This window comes from Ctenopharyngodon idella, chromosome 24 (assembly GCF_019924925.1).
Source record: "Ctenopharyngodon idella isolate HZGC_01 chromosome 24, HZGC01, whole genome shotgun sequence".
NCBI classification, from domain to species: Eukaryota; Metazoa; Chordata; class Actinopteri; order Cypriniformes; family Xenocyprididae; genus Ctenopharyngodon; species Ctenopharyngodon idella.
Window position 1 is genome coordinate 19,277,507 of NC_067243.1, and position 24,598 is coordinate 19,302,104.

The 24,598-nt window shown below is 36.5% G+C and overlaps 1 protein-coding gene across 1 annotated transcript; it reads left to right on the top strand.

The window, feature by feature from the left end:
- The first annotated feature begins 4,318 nt into the window (after positions 1 to 4,318).
- foxb1a (forkhead box B1a) lies at positions 4,319 to 6,551 on the top strand. The gene has a single exon (XM_051885052.1). The coding sequence runs from the start codon at positions 4,834 to 4,836 to the stop codon at positions 5,725 to 5,727; it is 894 nt and encodes a 297-aa protein (XP_051741012.1). The 5' UTR covers positions 4,319 to 4,833; the 3' UTR covers positions 5,728 to 6,551.
- The last annotated feature ends 18,047 nt before the right edge of the window (positions 6,552 to 24,598 follow it).

Consider the following 24,598-nt stretch of genomic DNA (forward strand, 5'->3'; position numbering starts at 1 on the left):
TGGTTCTGCTCGACATGCACAACAGAGACAGAGCGATTAGCAAAAAGGATAATAGGCTAATAATAATCTTGTATAGTAGCCTATTCCAGTAATATTTATTATATGCCAGTTATATCTTTTGGATAATTTATATGATTATATATGAGACGAGGTTGTGTTAGCCTATTATTTGAATGTCTATTAAGTTATCCACGAATATTTCTTTTAAAGATTAAAGGTCATTTTGATATGTTTTGTGGTGCTTAAGGTCAAAAGAGCTGTAACTGTAGTAAGACTAAACTTCTTGAGAAAGGGAATGTTGGCATGAGTTGTTTGGTATGATTTTTATTCCTTGTAGAAAAGCAAAGCAGGTTTTCTTAATGATACTATTTAAAAATATGATTAGCTATATTTTTCAAATTATTATATGAAATATTATTAATAATATTTCATCAAAGACAGTGTGGTGTAACCGACCCTTTTAGGACCTTGTGTGTCAAGATCATTATACTTTTAAATATATATATATATATAAAAAATCATATTTTATCAAAATGTAAGGAATATTTGAACACATGGTGTAACCCCTAATTTATGATTTTGTATTTTGTGATTGGTGTAAATATGCATATATGTGTGTCTATATATATATATATATATATATATATATAATTATTATTGCTGTTATTGTTTGTGTTTTTGATGTTTGCTTTTTATGGTTACACCACTTGACAATAAAATATTGTGTGTGTGTGTGTGTGTATATATATATATATATATATATATATATTTTTTTTTTTTTTTTTTTTTTTTGGGAAAATGTCCCTGCACGGTTTAGCCTCTATTGACCTCTCCTTGCCTGGATGTAAAAGGCAGAGCGAATATTTCTTCCCCGTCCCTCCTTTTTTTCCTGGGTGGCAGCATATCCCAAAGTTGATTCAGTTTGACAATATTGTTTTGCTATCATTCGCTGCCTTACAATGAATGGCATCGATCCTCTTTTAACAACATTTGTTTCCTATTGTGTGGCGGAGGGCAGACGTGTGAAAGTGGCTGTTTGATTCTCTTTTTCATCCGCGTGACCTCAGCCTTTGTGTCCCATCGCCCTGGGAATGTCACGCCTCACTACTCTACTTTAAGATGCTTCAGAAAGTGCCTTTGTTTTTCTGCCTTTTTCAGACGCACACAAAATTGTTCTCGGTCCCTCCAGCTGTAAAAGATACTTAAGACTAGAGCCCCCGGTTCACAAGTGCAATGCAATTTGGCTTAGACCAACCTTTGTTCAGCTTGTACAAATGACCAAACTCACTCGCACATTATACAGTTGATCTACTGCTGCAGGGACTCGAGCCATTCAAGAATCGTGGTGGCATTTGCAGTGCGCCATTCGAGCATGCACTATCCATAGCGCGCGGGGCTGGAGGGAAGAAAAAGCAGCAAATCTTCAGCGAACAAATACACGCTGCTCGTCCTCGTCACATTGGTTAACCGTTAAGTTAAGGACAAAGCTGATTTCCATGACAGCTGCCGGAAACTTTATCCCGCAAAAAAATAGAAAAAAAGTGCAATGAGTTGGGTGGTCCCTCATCACAGGTTGATACTGTGCCATTGTGCGCGTGATTAACTGTGAAAACATTTGCTTGCATGTCTGTAGGATCAGCGGAGGAGCGCGCGGGCGACTGGGCTCATTTGCATAATATTGCAAATATATTTTAAACGGTACACGTGTAATTAAAAGGTCTGGGAACGCTTTGCATTACAGTAGACGGGCGATCTGAAAAGTAGGATAGTGTAGGAAAATGAGGTTGATATGTTTTTAGATGTTTACGTAATTTTTGTCCAATTTAAATTTGAATGTTTATGTATCCTATATTTTAATATGTTAGTTCGATTTATTCGTTTAAAATATATAATAATTGTTATTTTGGATAAGTATATTTTATCACCAGAAAATAACATAGGCTAATAAATGTCCATGTTTTCATTTGGTGTTGGTGTAGTGAAGTAGAATTTAACAACAATTTAGGGATATGTTGTAGAATTGTAAACTATTTTTATTTATAACCGACAAATTTGTGAATATAATATAAAACTTTGAAAAATGTAGCTCAAAAATCCCCTGATCTATACAGACGTTGAAAAACACTGTTGTTCATTTACATTTTTCAGAGGTTTGAGTGCATTATTTTTATGCCTTTTCGAGGGCCTCCTTTCTTTCCTTGAACACTAGAAAGTTACATAGTTGTTTTTCTATTGTTTCTTGTCTGGGTAAACATTTGGGCAGAGAAATAAATCGTTTTATATGAGCGGTAGATACACACGCAAACACAAACTCTCTCTCGCTGAAGGTGTCGGATACTTTGCGTCGCACCATCTGAATGGCAGATTCATTGAAGAATACTTGCTCTGTCACACAACCTCGACGTTGCTTCCCAAAGACAGCCTCAGAAGAACTCTGGAAAACTTCATGTGAAAGAAGCCTGGAAAATTGGAATCCTTTGGCCCTTTTCTGTCAATACACAAGCAGAGGAATGACAAGTTAAAAGAAGTACTTCACGGCGCAGCGAGAAGCTGCATGACTTCCTAGCTTGGAAAGAAAGTGTTTCTGAGACGGTGATTGTGTGGCAACCAAGGAAACTATAACGCTTTGCTTGGTACTTTCCTCCTGTTTTGTAAATATTAGCTGCCTGGTAAAAGTCTTTTTTTTCTCTCTTTTCCCGCGGTTTAGATACAGACCTCTTCCCTCCTGCATCTTCCAAACAGGCATCAAAATAAACAATGCGTATTGCTTCTAATCACTTGTATGGTTGATTCTATTCGCGATCCGTCAGAGCAGTCAGGGGTCTCATTGGTGGATTTATGGTGGAAAATTTGCATAAATTATGAGCAAATCCGCGAGCTCGTGTGTGGTCCATCGCATTGCAAACTCGCCAAGCGGAAAGGTGGCCCTTGGTGAGCTCTGAAAAAAAAGCTTGAATGGCCATTGCTCAAAATAGGCTTCCATTTGGTTTTCACATTCATATAATTGACTTATGGATATTTTATACAGTTTTCACAACGCCACTCTGAAGGCTTTATTTGCATATCTGAAGTACTTTTCAGTTTGCTTTACATGAGCACAAAAGCCCGCCTGGCATTATGAAGTTTCATTTCAAGAAGGTTTTTTTTTGTGTGTGTGTGTGTGTGTGTGTGTGTGTTTGTTTTGTTTAAATGTTTGCCCATTTTCTTGTGTACCCTTTAGGTCATGTCAATTGTGTGGCTTTAGGAAAAATAGGCCTATCTCACACTTTTATTTTTAAAATAAAAATAATTCTGTTATAGTGAATTATGTTATATTAACATATGTTGGAAGCCTTAATCTATACATAGGTCGTATCCTTTTATATTTATCCTGTCGTCGGCTTTGTGAAGAGGTTTCTCAAGTATTGCTGTTAATATTGCAGGATGTGCTTGCGCATTTAAACCCGCAATAATGAGATCTGGCTACATCTTTAAAAGTAAGCGAATATTAATCATTTGCAAAAATGTGCTTTGATGATTTGTTCACACTTTACACTACAGTGTTAATGTGTATTTGCATAAGTAAGCACCGTGTAATACTAATGAACTATGTGTAATTATTTAATAGCACGCATCGTCATTGTTATTAATTACATCTTAAATATGTTTTCATCATTATGCCATAACAAGATTTTTGTTTGCATCCTTTAAATTTGTCACAATAACTTATTTCAATTCTACCAGATTTTTCAACTCGTTAAATTATCAATAAAATCAAAGCGGCCGTGAAATAAAATAATCTGCGACGGTTGAAACTTTCATTAAAAAAATTCAAGGCAGCAACTGAACTTGAGTTTCAAGTTTAATATCTTTTAGTGTGATTATAAAGTGTTATCGTGATTTAATAAAATATATATCGCCTGACTGTAGTAAAAGACCATCCGTGAAACGTTTTCTAGGTGCTAATAAACATATGCTTATGGGGTAAATGACACATGTATGACTCCCTTGGCTCATTATAATAACGAGGCGCTCTGGTTAGTCATGTGGAAAAAAAATGTGTCGCTACACGGTTTAATTTGCCCTCCACATGTTTACGTTGGGATGCAATTGACATTTTCGCTCTAAGGAGGCATAACAAAGCAGGCAAAAGTCATACGAACTGTGTCATGACAGCAAGACAAGCAAAAAGTAACTGTGACGATACAATGCAAACTGCATGCAAGTTCCAGCCAATTTCCATGTCAAACATCCCATTGCTCAGTAGCTCCATTTGTACGTGTGAATTGTAGACCAAGCACCCTACGAAGCGCACAGAAAGGTTCACACACATACCTTCACACACTGTTACCGGGTGCCATCGCAGTTCAATTCCGGTTGCCGAGCCTTTTCACCCCTTTGCTCTGTCTTCAAATGGAAATGATTTCTATTGGCCCAAGGTGTCCATGTAAATAGGTGTAAATGAAACCAGATTATGCCTTTCTCCCAGCCCCCCTCCTCCCAAGGCGATTGTCATGTGATAGCAAAGAAGTGGCACATTAATGAAGCGCCTCTACAGGGGTCTTTTCTGCCCATGTCGCCACATAAAACTATCAGATGGTTAGAGGAAGGACATGGAGGCAGCCACTTAGCTCTTAGTCTTATCAAGAAAGAGGGAGAGAGAGAGAGGATCTGGTCCATTCAAGCTGGCCTGGGAAGAAGGAAACGCTACTACTTCTTCTTCTTCTTCTGCTTCTTTCGTGAGTTCACAGCTCCAGAGAAGTGAACTTGCTGGACGAGTCTCGGCTCTATTTAAAGAAAAACTTGCATACGGTAAACATTTCCAGCTGAATTCCAACACAAAATTTGGACAGGATGCCTAGACCCGGGAGAAACACTTACAGCGACCAGAAACCGCCGTACTCCTACATTTCCCTCACCGCTATGGCCATCCAGAGCTGTCCGGAGAAGATGCTTCCTCTCAGCGAGATCTACAAGTTTATCATGGACCGTTTTCCCTACTACCGGGAAAACACCCAGCGCTGGCAGAATTCCCTGCGCCACAACCTCTCCTTCAACGACTGCTTCATTAAAATCCCCCGGCGCCCGGACCAGCCCGGCAAGGGCAGCTTCTGGGCGCTCCATCCCAGCTGCGGCGACATGTTCGAGAACGGAAGTTTCCTGCGACGCCGCAAACGCTTCAAAGTGATGACATCAGAGCACCTGGCACCCAGCAAGCCCTCGGACGCTGCCCACTACCTCCAGCAGCACGCCAAGCTCCGGCTCAGTGCCCTGGGCACCCACCTCCCCCAGATGTCCAGCTACAACCTGGGAGTGTCCCAGCCGTCCACGTTCAAGCACCCGTTCGCCATCGAGAACATTATCGCCCGAGAGTACAAAGTGCCAGGGGGGCTGGCGTTCTCCACCGGGTATCCCCTGCACAACCAGCTGACCACAGCCTGGCCCCATATGTACAGCACTAGCGTGATGGACAGCGCGGCGCCCATCTCCATGACCAGCAGCGATTACAGTGCCTACGGTGTGCCCATCAAGTCGCTCTGCCACGGCGGACAGACCTTACCGGCGATCCCGGTCCCCATCAAGCCCACCCCGGCGGCGTTGCCTCACCACATCCCCGCTTTCCTGTCGAACTCTCCCCAGTCGCTGAGCCCGACCTCCCCGCAGACAGCGACTAGCCAAAGCAGCCCTGCCACCCCGAGCGAGACCCTGACGGGTCCCGCGACGCTGCAGTCGGTCGCTGTGCACTGACACCTGCGAACTGGGCCTCCCTATACTCCAAAGTTGAATTTTAATTATAGACCTTGAAAAACACTGGCTATACAATCAAGGCAAGAGCTATCTATGTTGCAGTGATGTTAATTTATGTGTATGTGTTGAGATTTTAAGTGTTCCAATCACATGGATCGACACGGATATCATATTGTAAAATGGAGAGTTTTTACATTTTAAATATCCAGAATTTATGTGTTTATTCCAATGGGTTGACTGCTGACAAATTCCAAGCACTGCGATCTGCTTCGTGTTCGAATCGCACAAGGCAAGTGCTCGTCGTTTTACAGGTTATTATCGCCTACTATATTTGTTAGTTAATCTGAAACGTCCGTAAATTGGAATCGCTCACTACTTTCATGTAGTTACGTTACTAACTTTCTAGACGACTAAACTTGTCTCAGTCTGCAAACCAAAATACTTGATCTAAAACACACAAACAAGTACACGTATGGCAAACTTGAAAAAGTTTAAATATAGTTTAGGGTCATCAAGTAAATATGTAAATAATTGCAAATAAGTGATATTGAATTGTGTCAAATGCACTTTTTAGTTAGATGTTTTACATTCTATTTTGCAGGAAATGTTTTGTGAGCGTTTTATTTAAAGCCGTGGTGACCATGTGTATTAAATGCCGTACATTTGTACTTTTTGTTCAGATATGAAGCATGCCTTTTCCAGACTTTGTGTTGTTTTGCTGCAAGCATGCGTGCTTTTAAAAGATGTGCAAAACGTCTGCATTAAATTATAAACTTGGTCATCAGAATATTTTTTCATTAAAATTGTGTAAACTTAAATAATCACTCTTGTATTCGTTTGTGAATTTAGCTTATGGTTTTCTCTTTATTCACACACACAGACTAGCTACTCATGTACACTTCCACGTAAAAACAAATACAAGAAATATTATTGATATTATCAGAGAATAATGCTGAAATACAAACACTGTATAGATACAGCACTGCTTTTTCTCTTTTGCTGGAGTAAATCTATATTAACATTTCATTTAATGTTAATAATCTTATAATATTTTCTTTATTGGCTTTTTATTTTAGATATGTACATTATAAGGTATGTTGTCTAAACATCTTTAACGGTATAAAATCGCTCATCGGATCAGGCAGGTGAGCGCGTTTCTTCGAGGAAAAGCACAACCGGCGGACTGGAATAAATGAATGAAGCTCTTGATTAGGATGCATGAAGTTACTGTGCCGCAGTCACAGCACACACAAGCGGACTCATTCATCAGCACAGCCTCTCACTTCAACACCACGAGTTTTAAACCTTTACATTTAGCGACATTTCATCAGAGGACAGAAATAATAGTTTCTGAGATATAGTTTAATTCTAAGCGAATTTCACCAGATTGTATTTTGTTGCCATACTATTTATTTTTCGTATTCAAAATAGAATTAAATTCTCAATAACTAAAAATCAATCACCCTTTATTATTTTATCGTATAGTTTACCTTAAAATTACATTTCATATTTATTTATTATTTCATATATTATTATTGTTTTATGTTTCCTGGTATTTTTACCCTATGATTTCAACATTTTCCCCCTCTTTTTACTCTCGGATTTAATGGGGGGTCCATTGATAAAGGATGTGTCGCGGTCAGAATGCGAGAAACAGGTGCATTGTTTGCGTCCCCGCATAGAGAGCAACAGCCTTCTCCGGGATATTAAGCAAATACATTAGAATTCCGTCACTTTATGCAATTGAGCTGATCAAATAAAGGGTCCCTGGCCACTTCATTCACCCTCATTCACTTGAATAGAAAGTGCAAAGAATTGCAAACTTAGACTGGGCCACCGATGTAGATTTAGTCTTTTTTCAGAAAGACAAAAAGGCCGATTTCTCACAAACACATAGCTGACTGGGGGACTAGGAAACGAGTTCTGAGACCCCTTTGGAATTTAAATCCAACCCCTCCCCCTGAGAGACTGTTTGCACAACACTGCAAGTTTTTTTTTTTTTTTTTTTCTCTCCACTCTTCCCCTTTTTTGCTTTTCTTTTCTTTTTACTTTCCTTTTCGGGGTTTGACATTGTGTTGCATTGATGTTTACTCTAGTTATCATACCAATTTATACAGAAGTGTATGTTTAGTTTTTAAAAGGACAAAAAGCATTTGCTTAAACTAATAATCTAAATAACTAAGAATCTAAATAAATAGAATGTTTAACAGAGCTAAAATAAATGTACTGTCCTAATTTAATTTTTAATTTAATTTTATTTATTCGTTGTATTTAAGAACAAAAATGTTTTACAGATGTAAATAAAGTGCACAAAACTATTTTTTTTAATTTAAAAATAATCAGACACATTTCACAACAGTAAAATAAAATGTCCAAACGTATTTATATATGATTTTTTTTATTCATTTAATTTAAAGAAGATAAAATGTGTAAATCAACAGGCATGTTTAAAATGTCCAAAAATATGTATCCTTTTATTATTATTATTGTACTTTTAAAAAAAAAAAAAAAGATAAATAATAGACATTTTACTGAAGCAAATGTATTTTTCTTCTTATTTATTTATTTATTTTAGGCTCTTATAATTGTAGGCTCTATGTATTTTACACTTTTATTAATAACCTGTAGATTTTTCTTTCTTTTTCTTTTTTTTTAAAGAAAGACATAACATATAACCAGTGCTGCTAAACAAGTTACTGATAATTCCAAAACATAACTTATTAATTAACTTATTACACTCTGAAAAATGCTGGGGGTTTTACAACTCATGTTTGGGCCAAATATGGACAAACTCAACCGTTTGTCCCCAACATGGGATAAAACAACCCAGCATTTTTAGTTATTATCTGTCATATGGCCAATTAAATAGTGTAATTTTATGGTACTAAGAACTTAATATTTTCAAAAATAGATACAGTCCCAGCACACTCTTAAAACACTGGGTTGTTTCAACCCATGTTCGGGTCAAATATGGACAAACCCAACCGTTGGTTTAAATTCTTAAATTGAATTTTTAAATCCAACGGTTGGGTTTGTCCACATTTGTCCCAAACATGAGTTGAAACAACCCAGCGTTTTTAGTTGTTATCTGTCATATGGCCAATTAAAGTGTGTAATTTTATGGTACTAAGAACTTAATATTAAAAAAAAAAATAGATACAGTCCCAGCACACTCTCAAATCACTGGGTTGTTTCAACTCATGTTTGTGTCAAATGGCAAACTCAACCGTTGGTTTACATTTTTAATTTGAATTTTTAAACCCAACGGTTGGGTTTGTCCACATTCAACCCAAACATGAGTTGAAACAACCCAGTATTTTTTAGAGTGCACCTTTACCTTTCACAAAGCGTTTATTCACATTCAACACAAATTGTGACGTCCATCTCTGAACTCCTTTCGTTTGTTTGCCCTCTTCAAATCAACACTGTCAGCCAAGTCGTCCCCCGTCATTATATGCTGGAGAGCAGCAGCAGCTTTAGTTTGTTGTGATTTCAGGGCTCGTAATAACGAAGGCTTCAGTTGTCGTTGAGTGGCTTTCTCTGTTCATTAACTCCAACGTGAACTCTGTTGTGTAAGCAAAGACAAAACGATCCATCCACTACATGATCCACTCCTACAAAGAAGAAGGTCATCCTAGGCAGGGGGGATAAAATATAGAGCGAGCCACGCAAAATCACAATGTGGTAGTTTAATTAAAAGAATTCATTACAGTGGGAGCCCAAGGTAATTAGCATGCATAATTTATGATTTGCTTAATGCAAGTCGGCCTAGGCGTCGGTAATAAACTCGACTTAACCTCCAGCGGAGAGAGATGAAATGGACAGTGGACGGTTGTTTATCGTCGAGCAATAAGTCAAATCCGTTTGACAGAACTTTGGTTGATTCTTGGCTTTTGCTGAACTCGAATGACTTCATTTGTTTTGTAGGATGAGGAGTGAACTTGGACTCAGTCAGCAAAGGTAACGAGTAAACACGGTGTTGTTGTGTTAGATGGATGGTTTGAGGGCAAATGGCGCCAAAAAAGTTCGTTAAACCAATAATTTTATATCACGGGGGGGTTAAACTGACAGGATGTAAATCAAGTCGAGTGTTGTTGTAACTTCTTCACACAAACTGGTGGCGGTTCTTCGTTAACGCTAAAGTCTCATCTGCAGTAGCTAGCTTCTTTTTACCTGGAGTTCTCCGAAGGTCTGTACTGACAGAATGAGGCCAGAGTTTGGTTCAGCTCCGCACTCCTCATGTTTCCACTCATATTATGGGCTGTCAGGATGCTGTTTGTAAAAGCGTAAAAATTAATCGACGCTAAGCAAAAGTTGCATCCAGTTTACTCTGCAAATGTGACAAACCGCACCGCTGAAGGAGGAACGGATGTGTGTTTATGCTTTGCTGATGGCTATTTTGCTTCCTACTTTGCAGCCACACGTTGATTTTTACTAAAACAACTGCAATAAACAAATATATTTATGCACTGCGTGCATGCTTAGCAAAAACTAGCTGCTTTAACTGAGGTAGGCATCCATTGTTAGTGGAGATGTTAGGAGGCAAAATGAAAGGAATTATAAACTAAATAACGCGAACTCTGTTGTGTAAATAAATAAATAATAGCATCATTAGATGATGAGAATGAATGAATAAATAAATAAATAAATAAATAAATATTATTGCATAAATAAAACCGTGAAATCTTTTGTATGTACTAATAAATAAATAAATGAAATAGCATCATTAGATATAAATAAATAATAATGCATAAATAATAATGTATAAATAACGCGAACTGTTGTGTAAATAAATAAATACATTTGCATAATAAATAATAGCGTCATTAGATGAATGAATGAATGAATAAATAAATAATTCATAAATGCATAAATAACGCGAACTATGTTGTGTAAATAAATAAATAAATAAATTTGCATAATAAATAAATAATAGCGTCATTAGATAAATAAATAAATATTGCATTAATAAATAAAAAAGTGAACTCTTTGTATGTATAAATAAATAAATAATATTGCACAAAAATAAATGGCATCATTAGATATAAATAGATAAACAAATAATGCATAAACAATAATATTGCGTAAATAAATAAATAAAACAGCATAATAAATAAAAAATTGCATCATTAGATTAATAAAATAAATAAATAATATTCCATAAATAAATAACGCGAAGTCTTGTATAAATAAATAAATAAAATTGCATAATAAATAAACATTAAATAAATAAACATATAAATAAAAATCAATAGCATCATTACATATAAATAAATAAATAATATTGCATAAATGAATAAAAACGTGAACTCTTTTGTATGTATAAATAAATCAATAAATACAATTGCACAAAAATAAATGGCATTATTAGATATAAATAGGTAAATAAATAATGCATAAATAATAATATTGCATAAATAACGAGAACTCTGTGTAAATTAATATATAAAACTGCATAATAAATAAATAAAAAATGCATTATTAGATGAATAGAATAAATAAATAATATTTCATAAATAAATAAATAAAGTCTTTTATAAATAAATAAATAAAACGGCATAATAAATAAACAATAAATATCAACTAAATATATAAGTAAGTAAGTAAGCATTCTGGCCCTTTACACAACTGCCATGCTTGATCCAAACAGATTTCACTCTTAGTAAATCTGATGTCACTGCCATAATCTTTATGTTGGGTACATGTAAATAATCTCATTACAGCACAAGCTTCAGAGACTCAGTGGACCCCTCCAGTGAGGGTCAGGCTGGTCTCAGATGCTTGTTTCCAGGTACGATGGACACCAGAGACAGTGGGGTTGGGGTTGAACACCCTTGTGTGCATGAAATTAGAATGTCAACATCTGATTCATGCTGGTGGGTAGTAACTGTGAAACAAATTATGTCAGTGGGAGGCGTCGCACATTTTCTACTCTGCTGCGGCTACGAGCTGAATGCGGGGCAGGACTGGATTCCTAGAGAATTAGAAAGAAAAGTAAATGTTTATAATGCAACTGAAGAAAATATGGTACAAAAGAACTCGGAAATAATTGATTCTGATTTAAACTAGTAGTTGTGGAAGCATACATCCAAAATCAGTGTATATATATATAGTTTATATTATATTATAGTTTCATGTTGATTAATTAAATGTTTTTCCACGATTATTAGCCACGTTTTTAGAGTCACGACAGATATTATTGAGTTTTCTCCATTCAGGTGCACCTGGTCTCTTAACTTATTAAGATGTTAAACGCATTTCCTCCCTGTTAGTGTTAATGGGGCTAACTTAGCATAGCAGGGGCAGTAAAAGAGTTCCTAATTGTTATTCAAGATAAGGATGTGTATTGTCTCAGGAAGGTGATAACAGGAACCATTAGCTGGGATCTTAGTTTTTTAAAGGTCTCTACTTTCACCTGAACGGAGGCTGTCCTGTCTTACCAGTTCACGAGGTCAACTGAACAGCAGTCTCAAAGCACATTTGTTTGAATTCACTGCTTTGCACCTAATTTATCACAGTGTGTCACCTCATGGTGATATTAATTATATCCGCTGTGAAATATTGCAATATTAGCTGTAGGAAGAGTTTGCTGCAGGACTTCATATTGAATCCCCAGATGTTTTGAAGTGCTTTGTGGATTGCTGTTCCCATGTTCAATAAGTAATAAGAGAACCCATAAATTAACATATGTTCTGACACTTCGAACATCTAACAAAAAGCCAAGCCTCCATTACTGAGTGAAGGCACGCCGAAGCCTCCAGACTCTGCAGGGCTGTGCAGGTTCAGACAGAGCCCAGCGTGAGTTTTTCCTCCTCCTATTCATCACGCTTCAGGCTTCGGGTCTGTCAGTCTGGGCCTCGGCATTCCACGCCGCCAATCCGAAGCCGGAGTGCTTTCCATTAGCACTCTCCAAATATTATTCCCCTCATCTTTGGCTGATTCTGGCCAACAGCCTGTGATGTTAAATCTTGGTTTTGATGCAAATTGGAGAATGCGGGAGGCTTGGCAATTGCATTTAGTGTTGTTCAGCATTGTTTGTTTTGGAGGACAATAGCAGTTTGGCGAGAATCCAGGTTATGAAACTGAGCATGTCTGTGCAGTGAGATTGCTGAACTGAGGATAATTTAGGTGTAGTAGGGTTGAATTTGGCTATATAACCTCTTTTTGACATAGTTATAACCCTTTTGATGTAGGGCACATTTTAATTGCTGTCTTGATGTTTGTATATTGTGAAATACTGTCTTAATTATATATTTTTTAATATTATATTGTATCCAGAAACCCATTTTTTTTTATAAAAGATATTTGGTAAACACACTGAAACCACACTAGGATACATTCGAGCAAGGTCTAATTATGCAATTAATATTTTAACCAAAATATCAGGACAAATGTATTTTCCATAAATGTCAAGTTGGGGCAAGTTGTCACAGCAATATCAATATTTTTTATTTAAATGTTGCATTTTTAAACAGTTCATTAATGACCATATTTGTCAGCCAAAACAATTACTTACGTACATTTTTATTAATGAACTTTGTGTTTCGTAATTGTTCTACTGTTTACATTTCATTTAAAAGCCCCTAAAAAGACAATAATGTATTTTAAATACAGATATAACATTAATATTGTAAGTTAAGGGCCTAATTGGTGATATGTCTGTAATATTTATGTTAATTAATTCATTAATTATTCATTATATGGTAGCAGTACATTTAAATGCAATGTTACATATAGAAAGAGCTTTCAGAATTATTGGTAAATATTTTTTTGATTAACAATAAATCTTACACAGTCCAAGATTTGTTGAAGCACTTATGTCAACCACCTAACCAGATTAATTATGGGCATAATGTATATAAATATGGGCATATTTTAATGATATTATGAAATAAATGTTATTATTATTAATAATATATTAAAAAACCTTTTTCCAGTCCATAAACTATTAACATAGACATACTAATATAATATAATATAATATAATATAATATAATATAATATAATATAATATAATAAGGAGGAGATTAATCTTGGTATAAAATAAATTTTTGGTATAGCTTAACCTTTCTCTCTCTTCTTCTCCCTTTCTCTCTCTGTCAAAACTCATTTAACCGTAAATACAAACATCTCCTTTTAATGATGGGATGTAGCAGATTTGGCACTTGGGTGTTTGGGTGCTGAAGGGTCTTCACTGCAAGGCGTTAAATATGTTAGGACAGTAACAGTCTCTGTGGATTTTTTAGTATCCTTGCTATTTCCCCTGCTTCGACAAGCTAATCTATCACCATAGATCTTATCTCTGATTCTGCTGTGGTAAGTCACACCCTGCGTCGCCACTTCAAAGGCCGGCGGGGCGGCATAGGTGCGGGAGGGAGGCTGGAAGAGCTGAGGGCTATGTCCAGGGGTGAGAAGGGATGATGCTGATTAGTGGTGTTAGGAGAGCCCACTAAGGGGGGGAGGGGGGTTGTTTGGGTTCAGGAGTGCTGTGGCTGGAAAGGAGGTGGAACAGAGGTGTGTGCCTTGACAGCAGCTGTCTCCGTATCCTTTTCTCTCTTGGTATTTCTCTTCTTTCTTTGTACCGGGTCACGGCACCAACGGAGCCCCAGCGATTCATTACACACACTGGTAATTGCTAGCTGGAAAGATCTGTTGGATCTTTATACAGTTAAAGGGTCTATCTGCTCCTAAACGAATGAAAAATTAATGAATGTGGTAAAAAGTTAATAACTCGTTAGTTGCAATCAGTTGCGAAAAAACAACGCTAAATACAAATGCTAACATGGGGTTGCATGTCATGCCTTCATTTTCGAAAATCATGAATAAGACCAACAAGGTCTATATACGATTTTAAAAGTGTGGTTTTGTTGGGTATTGGCCACAGATTAAGATTGGTAAACCTAGACTTTTTAATGCTATCTCACGACCAATTCGTACAACCTCACTCGTACAAATTCATATGATTTGTTTAAAACCCAGTGGCGGGTAGGTTTATGGGCAGGGTTAGGGGTAGGTCATTTGTACGAATTTATACGAATTTGGCAACTCATAAAATACATACAATTTAGCAAAAAACTTACGAATTCATATGAGTGAGGTTGGGTATTGGGTACTGGCCACAGATTAAGATTGGTAAACCAAGACTTTCCAACGCTATCTCACGACCAATTCGTATGTAATTTACAAGGTGGCTAATTTGTAAAAATTCGTACAACCTCACTTGTACGAATTCATATGACTTGTCTAAACTCCAGTGACAGGTAGGTTTAGGGGCTAGGGGTTAGGGGTAGGTCATTCACACGACTTCATATGAATTAGCCACCTTGTAAAATACATGCAAATTGCCGTGAGATCGGGTTGGACTTTTTCAACATTACCCTGATTTCATGCAAACTTCTTTTCCCACTGTTTATTCCCCTATATCACTGCTTAATCTGCTCCCATAAAACTTTAATACATTGCAACGTTTCGACCAAACAAGGTCTTCATCAGGCCTGTCTGAGCGCCTGCTAAAGTTTGGATGTGCACAGTACTTCAAATTTATATTTTTTGTTCCATATTTTGGAAAAACTGCATCTTTTCAAATGTCAACATGGTATTCTATATGTATATTTTTTATTAGAATATTTCTGTTTTTAACACATAGTTAACCATTTACTTGCCCTCATGTTGTTACAAACATACAATATTTTTTTCTATACAGTAAAAGTCAGTGAGGTCCAAAACAACACTGGACTCCAGTGACTTTCATTGTATACACCTTTTTCACATTTTTCAAAATATCTTCTTTTGTGAAAGAAAAAAAAGGTTGAAGTTGTATTAATAATTTAGCATACTGTTTGGAGTAATATTTATAACTTTTTGTTACATTGGTTCACCACTTGATCTGGATCCTGAAGCAAAACCAGTTGAAACCACTGTGGAAACATATGCGATCCTTCAACTGCTAAGAAACATCCATCAGCCCCTGGGCTTCATCGTTGTACATTTGAAATCTACCACACTGTATTCAACAGCAGAGGAAGCTGATAGTTGACTAAAATGGGCCCCTGTGACATGCAGATGGATGCCTCTTGTTGTCGAATAACAAGGCCCCATTGTCCCGCTAATGTAACTCCATCGGTCTTTGATCCAATCCCATGTTGTGACGATCAGTGTGAAAATTCCCCGTCAAGAGCACGATCCACTACTTTGTCTTTTGTTATCGTGATAATCTGCCGCATTCAAATTCGACTTTGTTCTTTTGTCTCTTTGTCGGCCGAGCACAATGCAGGGTTAATTAGCAGCCGCCGCAGCTCTCCGCGTTCCTCCACTGTTAATCACACTTGAAGTGTCCTCTTCAGAGTCAGCGACTCTCATCAGCGCCTCACTGCAAACACGGCCAAGGTCCAGCTATTAACAAACAAACAAAATAACAAACAGAGCGTCGTTAATCCCGTCTTTAGGTGACAGAAGAATTGCATCTGTTCATGGGCGGCATAGAAATATCGTACAGTGTAACCAGGTGTGGATGAACAACTGATTTAAAATCATTTTAACCAAACATTTTGAATGATTGCTTAATCTGGCATTTAAGAGACAAGTTTTACATTTTTATCAATAAGTATATGCATTCCCTGGGATTTGAACCTCTGACCTTGGCATTGCTAGCGCGACGCTTTAACAGTTGAGCTAGATAAACAAAAACTATTTGTTGGGTACAAATATACTTAAACCTGATGAGGTTACACCAACAAAAGTATTTTTAGGGGTCGGGGCGACTCCTTCGGTAACAAGTGCACATTTTCAATGCTAGAGTTACAATCATTCATTAATCATCAATCATTAAAAACCCATATTGCTCATCATTCTGAATATCTGGGTAAGCATGTGTATTTAATATATGATTTTATATAATATGATTCCATATTTGTACTTGATATGGAGTGCAGAGGCACAAGAGATTGATTAAAATTTGGGTCAAAACCTTGACACATTTTTTTTCTCCCCAAAATTGATTAATTTATTTAAAAATATATAAAAAATTCAATTAATGACGTGACAATGACCTATTACATGACAAAGTCAGTTCAGGTTCATGTGGTGCGACTCCCCAAAAACCTACTCATATTTATGAATACAAAATTGATATTTGTAGAATATACTATTTAACTTTGAAAAAATGTTTAAAAATATTTTTTTAAATAATTATTAAAATGTATAGACTTACAATAGACTGTAATCAAGTTGTAACGAAAATATATGACTTTTTTACTACCTGGTTACACCACATTTTCTGAGTCATTAAACTGAAATCTTTCTTGACAATGGTATAAAAATATTCAAAACCATATGAACCCAGCATGAATACAAATAGTACACTTCTAAGAACTTGGCACATGTGTATTAAATTATATTTTTGCTTTTATTCTTATTTGTCATTGATCTATTTACATTTATTCTCTTGACAGACACTTTTATCCCTGGGAATTAAACCTATGACCTTCCTTATAACAGCCTGTCCTAATAGACCGGATCCGAAAGCTTTCCTCATGTCGCATTTTCTCTCAATATTACCCTTCTTCAGAGCAAGATCTCCACGTTCCCTGGTGGTCTAATTTATGTTAAGTCACCAACCTCCCCCATGGCTGTTTTGAAACGTCTGCGAATGGAGACTGTATTGGGGCAGCCTAGCGCTGCGCAAGAGTCCCCCGTGAGATTACTCTCCACGGGAAAGAGCCACTCACCGAAACCATCTGCAAGTCCATGGGGCAGTTTGGGAAGAAAGACCAGACTTCTAAAGATCTCCACTCTCAACCCCGCTTCCCGTGCAAAGCGGGTAATTAATTCTGATTCTGAGGAAGTCAGCGGCTGTCCTTGGATCAGTGGCATGTGTAATACACGGAAACCGGTTCCTCTGGGAAAACTGCTTGTCCTGGAATGGACAATCGAGCTCTTCAATGTTTTGAAGCTAAAGGAAAAATCTAGGTTCAGTAACCGCAATTGGCAGCATATGTATGGAAGCTTGTTTTGGCCATGGAATAAATAAATAAAAATGCTAATTGCGACTTTTTATTTCACAATTCTTTTTTCTCAGAATTGCGAGTTTATATCTGACAATTCTGACTTTATACCTCGCAATTGTGTTTATATCTCACAATTCTGAGAAAAAAAGTCAGAATTGTGACTTTTTTTTCTCGCAATTGCAAGTTTATATTTCGCAATTCTCATGTTATTTCTTGCAATTCCGAGTTTATAAGTCGTAATTAAAAATGTATAACTTGGAATTCAGACTTTTTTCTCGCAATTCCGAGTTGATATAAATTCAGAATTACAAGAAATAAACTCATAATTACGAGGTATAAACTCAGAATTGTCAGAAATAAACTCAGAACTGTGAGATATAAACTTGAAATTGCGAGAAATACAATTGTGAGATATAAACTCGGAATTGCGAGATATAAACTCGGAATTGTGAGATATAAAATCGGAATTGCAATACTATAAACTCGGAATTGAGAGAAATAAACTCAGGACTGTGAGATATAAACTCGAAATTGTGAGAAATAGAATTGCGAGATATAAACTCGAAATTGCCAAAAATAAACTCGGATTTTCGAGAAATTCAATTGTGAGATATAAACTCGGAATTGCGAGAAATAAACTCAAAATTGCAAGAAACAAAGTATGAATTGGGACTCATAAACTCGCAATTGTCTTTTTTATTTTTTTGTAAAAAAACATGTAAAGCGTTGGCCAACACTGAGCCGGCATTCTGACGTAAACACGGAAGCCTGCACTGCGTTCACTACATCAACTGTGTATGAAAAACAGTTCAAATTGTTAAATAAATTTGTTATTTTTGTTCTGTTTTTGCACACAAAAAGTATTCTCGTCGCTTCATAACATTAAGGTCTGTAGTCACATGAACTATTTTAAGGATGTCTTTAATACCTTTCTGGACCTCAAAAGGTGCAATGACATTGCTGCCTATGTGTGGTTCAGATATCGGATTTCATCAAAAATATCTTATTTTGTGTTGATGAACGAAGGTCTTACGGATTTGGAACGACAATGAGGGTGAGTAATTAAAGACAGAAATTTCATTTTTGGGTGAACTAACCCTGTAAGGTTAAAGAAAATGGCTGGTAAGAGTAGTTATTGTAGCTATTTTTAAGACTGCGTTGGAAGTTAGAGTGCATATTAAAGTTATTGTGAACTTTGAGTTATTCTAATAACAGCCAGTAAAAATAACAATGACAATAATAAAATAGCAGGGCTATGCACATATAAAACACATTTTGCATTGTTGAATTTTTTATATTCTCCTCATGACCATGAGCCTTCGGGTAATGTGTGTTAGTTACAGTATCTGTTTACACATGTAGATGCTAATGAACCTTTAATAAACAAGAAATGGTGCATTTCTGAAGTCAACGGCAATGATACACTGCCAACACAATCCCAAAGTCACAAAGTTCTCCAAGGAGCGTTTTCCTTGCCCAATCGTAAAAAGAATGTAGGTCGTTTTAATTAATTTGCAAATGCGTAGAATGATGAAATATGATGAAATTAAGAAAAAGCGTACAGTTTTTAATAAACCATTAAAAGGAGAAATGCATTTCCGGAAGCAATTAACTTTGTGCGGACCTCATCCGTATTAATGCATGAATAATTTATCTGGAGTTTGTGGATACTCTTTTTGGCTTCTGTTTTCAGTCTCTTTCTCAACTTGTGATACCAATCAGATCTTCAAAAGTCACACTTACCACCCTTTTTCATGTAATTTACATAAGCACAAGTTTCTGCACATTCAGTTCAGACCTTCACCTCAGGGCGAAGCATAACTCACGGCTCCTGTTTAGAATAGGATTGACTGGATGGACTGGATAACTGGCTCTCTGACCTTCTTCAAAGACCACTGCACTGACGCACAAGGTTTTGCTAGAGTTTTTGGTAGAAATTGATCATGTATGTTGATCTGCCAGTTGAACATATTATGTACACAGAATGTAACACGGTGTAGAAGGTTGATGACCTACATTAAAAAATGAATTTTGTATCGTCTCTAATCTGTTTTTTTGAGGGAGATTGGTTAGAAAAAGTATTTTACCACGGTTTTACTATAGTAACAATAAGTGTAGTAAGATTATAAGGTTTATGGTTATTTAGCAGCAATTTTGTAGATTCATTTATTTTGGCAATTTAAGATACAACTTATCTTAATTTGAATCAAATATTTAAATTACATGCTTGTCAAATAATAACAAAATCCATTTGAAAACAAAATAATACTACTACGAATAATAATTCTGTATTTTGGACACATAAATGAAAACATGATCTGTATTTTCTTTATATTATTTTCTGTCCTACAATATTTTTATTTGTTTATTTGCGTGTTAATAATTAGTAATAATAATAATAATTCCAAAAATATTTGTTTACAGAACAATATACATCCAGGGATGTAACCAGCATTTGTTTGTTTAAAAATATATTTTATATTCCTTATAATAAATCAAAATAATAAACAGAAGAACTATATACATTATTATGATGATGTTTCATTATTATTATTATTATTATTATTAAATAACAGCAATAATTAAAGATATGTATGGAAAAATATGTATTTGTTCTGTAAATAAAGAAAAACAAAACAATTTTAGATTATTATTATTATTTTAATGATTACCAACAACAATAACCTAAAATTTGTTATTTGTTTTTTATTTATTTACAGAACAAATACATATTTTCAAGGAATGTGACCTACATAAATATATATATATATATATATATATATATATATAAACATCTAAATATACACATACATCTATTATGATGATGTTTCATTATTATTATTATTATTATTATTAACAACAACAATTAAAAATATGTATGGAAAATGTTATTTGTTCTGTAATTAATAATTTAAAAATAATAATAATCTAAAACTGTTATTTGTTTTTTTTTATTTATTTATAGAACATGTACATATTTTTCCAGGAATGTGACCTATATAAATATATATAAACATATACATAATATATATAAACAAATATACATATACATCTAAATATATTCTCAAAAACATACAACCACATTCGCATATACCAAATATAAATACACACATAGAACAAATCTACTTTTTTTGTTCTTTGTAAAGTAGAACAGGTGTACACTGAGTAAAGCGTTTATTAATAAAATGATTTAATAAGTCTTTTTTTTTTCCATTTATTGTTTTTTTTTTTTTTCTTCTTTAACCGTACTCACATACTTGTGTATATAGTCCCAATTCTTGCTATTTGGATTAATAAAATACACTCTTTGGATTATCCTGGTTTACGCCTATGCCTTCATATCACCTCCCTTGGTCCCTAACGGCCTACTCCACAACAATTACTATGACTAACTTTTAAAACAAATCCCATAGTCTGCTTTGTTGAAGCCATCATCAAATCCATTGTTTACCTTTGGCTAATCTGGACTTACTACAAATGCCAACGTAAAACTATGGTTACGATGTAAGAACTATTGAACATTTTCGTAACATGGCTACAGAGCGAGCCAAAACTTTCCACAGTTTCCAGTTGTCATCTAGCCAAGTAAATATGGTACTGCTGCGCCTCCTGTCCGTTAGCCAGCTAGCTCTATGTACGGCCAGTGTAAATAACCATCTCAATAACAAACAGAGGAATGCAGGAGCCAGTGTGTCAGTGCGGGTAAGCCTGTACCAGGCCACTTTAATGACGCCGTCAATGGGGCCTATGCAACACTCTGCTAATTTCTTTTCTTTGGCTTCATTAGGTGGCACTGCAGAGGACAAATAAATCACTGGAGCAAAGTGGGAGAGAAAGAGAGAGAGAGAGGGGTCTGTTGTTTTGTCGCCCCAGGTCACCAAAGTCAAACAAAATCACCTCTCTTGGCCCCGCCGATGACTTCCGCAAACAAAGCCAATGGTTCTATTATGGGGCAAGTGGATGTCCGGACACAAAACAAGTAGCAGGTAAACCTGAAAGTTCACACTAGAAGTTTCACTCCGTTCTCTCCACATCCCCCTGCCCTGTAAAACTCATCGCAACCAGGACAGCGACCGCAGCGATCTGAAGAAGGGCTCTCGAGCAACACCATGTCCCTGTGAGGGGGGCCACTCACTCTTTTGAGCTCTTCTCCAGCGGGGCTGTAAAGCGCTGGCCTCCGCAGGCCACAAATCAGCTCCTGAAAGCAGGCATGCATCTTCAAAGGGTGGGCTGCCCCTCTGTGATATACGGCCCCCGCCGAGAACAAGTTAGCCACGGCCAGTGTCTTTGCACCTGGGCCATTATCAGGCGACCGGGATCATCTCCTCTCACCACACATTCAAATGTACAAGTAGCAGATTAGGCTGACTCAATCTTCTTTCCCTCTGAAGGATAGGGCGAGGGAGAAAAAGAGAAAGAAAGAAACCTCCTCGGACTTCAAAAAGAGCTCTCCGCTTCTGTCCTTCTGAGAGAGTGAAAGGCCCGGGAGATGAGAACGGAGGGGGGCTTGTGTATTCAGAGAACTAATTCAGAACTGATTCCTCTAATACACTCCTGAAACACTTTTAATTGTGTTAGTTTGCATTCAAAAGGCACGTTTGCAGCTTTTAATTGGCGAGCGCTTTGAAATAATTGAAATGTGTGACTTTGTGGGGGACAACTTAAACAGTTCTAATGTGCTTTGCTGGTAGGTGCGGGCCGCCCATTATTCCCTCATTCTGACACTGTGGCATTTTGAAGGGGTCTTGATCTGTTCTCTAAATAAAACAGCTATCAAGGTTTGGCACACCAGTTGCTACACTGTCTGGAACAGTACACACTACATTATACCAAGTAATTGCATTTAGCAATTAGCTTTAAACAAAGCTCTCCTTGTGGCAAATTGTTAATGACCTTTGACCAAAACTATAACTATAACAAAACTTTGTTGACATTTTTTCTTAAAGGGGAAGCGTGTCATTTCTTTTAGATTTTCAAAAGCTATCTCCAATCCCAGCTTAATATAGAGAGACAACTAATAGTAAGATTTACTAAAGGGGGCAAATTAGCGTGAAAGTGCAGTTCCTCAAATGCGCCGATTGGAGTGACAAGTTTTGCATGTGATCTGCTGACGCACAAATTAAAGAACACAGACGCAGTCAAATCATTTACGTAATGACTGACGCAATCTACTGAGAGCAGTGCAAATTAGCGTTGGGTTGCAAATAAGCAGAGCTGATGCTCATCAGGTGCAGGTCGACACAGGTGCAACTGTTACATGTAATCTGACAAACACGTACACTTATATATTTATAGGCCAACATGGCTTGGCAAATGATATGTTCGGATAATGTCTTCCTCTGGCATTCCAAAGAAATTACTACGAGTGGAAAATATTTTCTGCCTTCTACCACGCGCTCTCTGTTCTCTGCAGTGTCTCCTCCTAGCAGCAACAATTGCAGCCATGTCGCAAAATGGTTTAAGGCATGCTGTTTTTAGGCGTTAAATTATGGTGCAAATACCAGTAAACTGACTAGCGCAAACATTAGTAAATCGCGTTGTGTGATTATTTTAAATACTCTCCTCCCATAAATTGTGTGTCTGAAAGGGAAACTCCTACAATAAGGTCAGCCACAAAAACAAAAAAGTCCATGCCTTTTTTAGCGCTAATTTTGCACTGCGTGTCTTTAGTAAATCTCTACAGTAGTTTTTTAACACCAAAAGAGGGTTTGCGCTGGCGCAAGCAGTTAGTAAATCTGGCCCTTATAGGTTTAGGGCCCCAAAAAGTTTAAATAATCTAAAAAAGCATTGGCACAACCAATGGCATGAGTTGGGGGTGGAACTACGTGGAACTACGGTACCATTTAAAAAAAATCTGTTTTTTTAAAAAAAAAAAATATATCAGAGACAACTAAAAATTAGACGTTTATAGGTTTATTTCCCCAAAATAATCAAACAAAATATCAAAATATTGTGTTGACAAAGCAGCATTGGCATAACCAATGGCGTGAGTATCTGTTTGTACTGAACACTAGCAGATGCGGGAAACCTGTTTGAAAACTGTCATATTTTGTGATGCTAATAGAAATGGCAAATTAGCTTTAAAGATATCATTGATGTAAAGTGTTAATGACCCTTGACCAAAAATATGGTTAGTGAAAAACAGTGTTGAATGGTTTGTGTGTGTGTCTGTGTGTGTGTGTGTGTGTGTGTGTGTGTGTGTGTGTGTGTGTGTGTGTGTGTGTGTGTGTGTGTTAAAGGGTTAGTTCACCAAAAATGAAAATAATGTCATTAATTACTCACCCTCATGTCGTTCCACACCCGTAAGACCTTCGTTCATCTTCAGAACACAAATTAAAATATTTTTGATGAAATCCGATGGCTCAGTGAGGCCACTATTGAGAGCAAAGCCACCATCACCTCTCAAGATCCAGAAAGATACTAAAAACATATTTAAAACAGTTCATGTGAGTACAGTGGTTCTACCATAATATTCTAAAGTGAAGAGAATACTTTTTGTGCGCCAAAAATACAAAATAACGACTTTTCAACAATATCTAGTGATGGCCGATTTCAAAACACTGCTTCAAATCTTTACGAATCGAATCAGTGGTTTGGAGCACCAAAGTCACGTGATTTCAGCAGTTTAGCCGTTTGATAGGAGATTCGAATCACTAATTCGAAACAAAAGATTCGTAAAGCTCAGAAGCAGTGTTTTGAAATCGGCCATCACAAGATATTGTTGAACAGTCGTTATTTTGTTTTTTGGCGCACAAGAAGTATTCTCGTCGCTTTATAATATTAAGGTTGAACCACTGTACTCACATGAACCGTTTTAAATATGTTTTTAGTACATTTATGGATCTTGAGAGGTCCGGTGGCTTTGC